The sequence below is a fragment of the Brassica oleracea genome, chromosome C7 (genome assembly GCF_000695525.1).
Source record: "Brassica oleracea var. oleracea cultivar TO1000 chromosome C7, BOL, whole genome shotgun sequence".
In the NCBI taxonomy this organism is placed as follows: Eukaryota; Viridiplantae; Streptophyta; class Magnoliopsida; order Brassicales; family Brassicaceae; genus Brassica; species Brassica oleracea.
The window spans coordinates 22993099-22997763 of NC_027754.1; the positions used below are offsets into that span (position 1 = coordinate 22993099).

Genomic DNA, 4665 nt, shown 5'->3' on the forward strand with positions numbered 1-4665 from the left:
TCCAAGAACGAAAATAATTTGAAGAAGACATGTTTTTTATGAATCAAATTCGTGTGTAAAGAGAGTAAGAGGGAGGATGAAGATATGGAGTGAATGAAGAGGAAGAGGGGTGCTTGTATTTATAGTTGAAATCCTGTAGACAGACCGAGGAAATTCCGACGGAAACGGCTAGTTCGTCGGAATTTCCTTGGAATTTTTAAAATCCCCCAACGGCTCTCTAACGGCTATAATATATCCTCGAAATTCATCGATTTTTTCCGAGGAATAAATTTTTCCTCGGTATTCCATAAGAATATTCCGACAGATTAATATTTCCTCGGAATTCCGTCGGTATATTCCGAAGAAATTCTGAGGAAACCAAATTTTGTGTTTCCTCGGAATATCCTCGGAAATTCCTCGGGATATTCCGAGGATTTCATTTTCCGTCGGAATGTCCGTCAGAATACCGCTGTTTTCTTGTAGTGGCTCACCTTTGTAGTGGCTCACCTATGATTTCAATAACACAACAACCTAAACCCACACCTATAATATCTAAATTTTTGGTTTTCATTTGAAAATTTATTAAATGTCTCATGCAGAAGTATAACACGCCCAAAACTACAAACGGTTCAAAAAAATAGTAGTAAGGTCTTCTTTTGCGTATACTAACTCTATCAAATGAATCAAATTTCATATACACGCCCGTAAATCATATTGTCAATGTTCTTAATACAATTATTTAGATGCCTTTTATAAATCATTGAACAAATATTTTTCTTATTCTAGGAATTGTAGGAGGAGCTTGCAACTACTAGAATATAATTTTCTCAACAAAAAAAACCTACTAGAATATAATTTTTATTTAGTTAAATTTCTTTTCTGCCTTATATTTTATTTACCGCTTGACTTTAGTTTGTTGAGAGAATATTAAACTAAAAAGATATGGATATATCCAGTATCAAGATAGTTTAGATTTTATTGTTTGCATTATATATACATCTTAATTGTACGGTGCTTCAACAATTCATTGACTTCTGCATGTAGTTCTTTGAAGGGACCCGTATTTGAAAGAAACTCATTCGGTAATTTTGTTTTTGTGTGCTTTATTTATCCTTTATTAATTTTCTTTTAAGTGTTAATTTTGATCTTGTAATTTTTCCGGATGAATTACATGGCAAACGGGGGTCATAGTCAAGGACCAGCCCAAGCATTGAATGTTTAAGGTAGAGAAAATTAGTAGAATGTATAAGAAAAGTTGATTTATTACTAGATTGTTAAACATTTTTTAAAAATTACTAGAATGTTTCTCTACCCATAGTAAATGTCTGTAAAGGCATTTGGTTAGTTTTTTTTTAATTGAAATTATTTTTAAACATTAAATCCACATCACTAATTAAATATACACATCATCAGAATAGAAACCAAACCGTCTCTTCTCCAACATAACTACATAGAAGTAAAAAAAAAAACTAAGAACATTGTCTTTGTCGTCTCGAAGAAGGAACCGTCGAAGAAGGAACCGCGAGGACACTCCCACTCTCCGTCATCGACATTGTATGTGTTTACTTCCTCTTCCTCGAACTACCTCTCTGTCGTGATACTCTGTTTTCTCCGTTATCGTCGTGCCCGAAATCATCGTCTTCAATCGTTTGTACGAAATCGTCTTCGCCGCATTCTTATCTACGAGTTAGTCTTTTCCGGTAGGATATCGCGACGGTATATATTATATTTTGTTGCGACTGAGATAGGGTTATGTTGCGGCTGTTATATGGTTTTGTTGAGGGTTTTGTTGCGTATGAGTTAGGGCTTTGTTGCGACTGAGTTAAGGTTATGTTATGGCTGAGTTATCGCTGTATCGTGACTAAGTTAATGTTATGTTGTGGCTGAGTTACTTTTATGTTGTGGTTGAGTTACAGTTATGTTGTGACTGAGTTATTCAAACATTTTGTGGCTGAGCTATTGTTATAGAACGGATGTGTTATTGTTATCTTGTGGCTGATTTATTGTTGGGTTATATGATCAGATGGATGTTGCTGAAGTTAAATCACGGGATTATCCTCCAAGACTTTACCCTGAAGGGTCTTCTAACCTGGAAAAAAAAGAAATTAATCACAGTTTCCGTCCAGGAAATTTCCCCCACATAAGAGAAACAATTGGAATTGATATGTGGGAAGAACTGGTGAACTCTCCCATTGAGTAGTTGCTAGGTTAGCTGGACGCGAAAGCTTATGGTCTGGTAAGACCGTACACTATCTACTATGTAGACAGCTGCGAGTACATAAGAAGAAGATATGGTGTCTTGTGGTTTTTGTGTTATTGTAATATATATTTACTGTAAAAATAATACATCTATTATTATTGTAACAAAATACTACAATAATCAGTTATGCAACGCAGTTGATAATATACTAATTTTATTGAAATATTATTTACCACAAAATAACTCTCGACACAAAATATGTGCACCAGATATATTATTTAAAAGTAATTATAGAAAAATTGCCAAAACAATTCGATGTAGATTTTATATAGCAAATTTTTTTAACAATTTTGTTTTGCATCCATACGTTGTAATTATACCAAAAAATTTATATACATTTTGCTGCATTAAATACTATTAAATTGCAAGGAAGAATAATTGCAACTTTGCAATGTTATTTCTATTATTTTATGTAGCAATGTCTTGCCATTATTTATGTTGCAAAGTATGTTGAAAATATACAACAAAGTTGCTATAAAAAATTGTTGCAAAAATATGATATATTTAGCAACAACTCAGTTTGTTACTAATTTTGCTACGTATATGCGACAAACATGAATTTGCAACATACAAACATCAAGAAGTTAAATTTATCACATTTTTGTTACAATTTTATATTTGCTACAATATATTACCATATTGCCACAATATATCACTATTGCAATATGATTATTTTCTTTCTATAGTGGCGGTTGTTTACCATGTTATTGTGTGTTCTGTCATTTATAGCAACAAAAATAGCGATAATTAAAATGGCTGGCATGCAACGAACCACAAGAATAGAAGTTAAAGTAAAAGTCTAACGTAATGGACTCTTGTGTAGTTGCATGTTTGATGTCAAACACAGCATCTCCACAACTAACTTGTCCTTGAAGTATCCCACGTAGTCTCAAATAATCTGTAATTATGTATCAAATCCCTCCAGGATAATGTAAATCCAATAATCTAAAATATTTATTTTCAAAAAAAAAAAAAATCTAAAATATTCCTTCCACGACAAATCTCATTCTGTATATCTGTAATACAATCATGCATCCAAAAAATAGTTGATGTCAAATCAAAATGAAATAGTAAATAAAGTTAATTAACGAAATATGGGTTCATTTTGTTTGTTTCCACGATCGAATCTATCACTTGCTTCGTGAACCCACAAACATCAACACACATATATTAGTGGAGAGTGCGTTCTTAAATTCCTATTAAGTTTTAATTTTGATTTTTCTCAAAAAAAGGTTTTACTTTTGATTCTAACTAAAATAGGCAAATAAATTTAGCTGTCATGCATTCTTATAAAGCGGCGCTAATGCTATTTTTTTCTTGATGGTCGCTGACTAAGATATGCTATTTAAATATGCAATGAAAGGATGATACAAGTACCTCAAGAAAGTTGCTAAAAATAGGTACCTCAAGAAAAACAAAACAAAAACAAAACAAAAACAAAAAGATAACGAAATCTCAATTAATATAGTAAGACATTGGACTTTTCATTTTTGGAACTAATAAATAATTATACAATTATTATTTGTTAAACTACTACATATAAAATAACGTTTAATGATGTCCCATCGACCACTATAAAAACGAAGAAGCCACGATACATTTACATCACAAAACACAACAACAAAAACACAAAAGATCAAACAAGAACCGAAAAATGGCAGCACGAGCCACAACATTTTATGGTCTCTTTCTAACATCCCTCCAACTCCTCCTAACATGTCACGTAACATTCGCCGCCGGAGGAAAATGGGATCTCCTCCTCTCCAACGTCGGAATCTCCGCTATGCACATGCAGCTCCTCCCCAACGACCGTGTCGTGATGTTCGACCGAACCAACTTCGGACCATCGAACATCTCTCTTCCCAACGGTAACTGCCGTAACAACCCACAAGACGCAGTCTCCAAAATAGACTGCACAGCTCACTCCATTGAATACAAAGTTGAATCAAACACCATCCGTCCATTAACTGTACAATCCAACACATGGTGCTCCTCCGGTTCTCTTAGACCGGACGGCTTTCTTGTACAAACCGGTGGAGACCGGGACGGCGAGTTAAAAGCGAGAACATTCTCTCCTTGTGATGACAATGAGTGCGACTGGGTTGAGATTAACAATGGCTTAGCAAGGAGGAGATGGTACTCTTCTAATCATATTCTTCCCGACGGTAAACAAATCATTATCGGAGGTCAAAGACAGTTCAGCTACGAGTTCTTCCCCAAAACGACATCTCCTAACGTTATCGACTTGCCGTTTTTGGCCGAGACTAATGATAGAGGAGAAGAGAATAATCTTTATCCTTACGTCTTTCTCAACACCGATGGAAATCTATTTATATTCGCTAACAACCGAGCGATACTACTCGACTATGTTAATAACAAAGTGGCGAAAACTTATCCGGCGATTCCCGGCGGTGATCCTAGGAGTT

The 4665-nt window shown here is 34.4% G+C and overlaps 1 protein-coding gene across 1 annotated transcript in view; it reads left to right on the plus strand.

Annotated features, from left to right (window-relative positions):
• The first annotated feature begins 3893 nt into the window (after positions 1 to 3893).
• Positions 3894 to 4665, plus strand: part of LOC106302878 (galactose oxidase-like) — a 14200-nt gene continuing 13428 nt past the window's right edge. The window contains exon 1 of the mRNA XM_013739285.1: positions 3894 to 4662. Coding sequence (XP_013594739.1) covers positions 3894 to 4662 — 769 coding nt within the window. The remainder of the gene's footprint in view (positions 4663 to 4665) is intronic.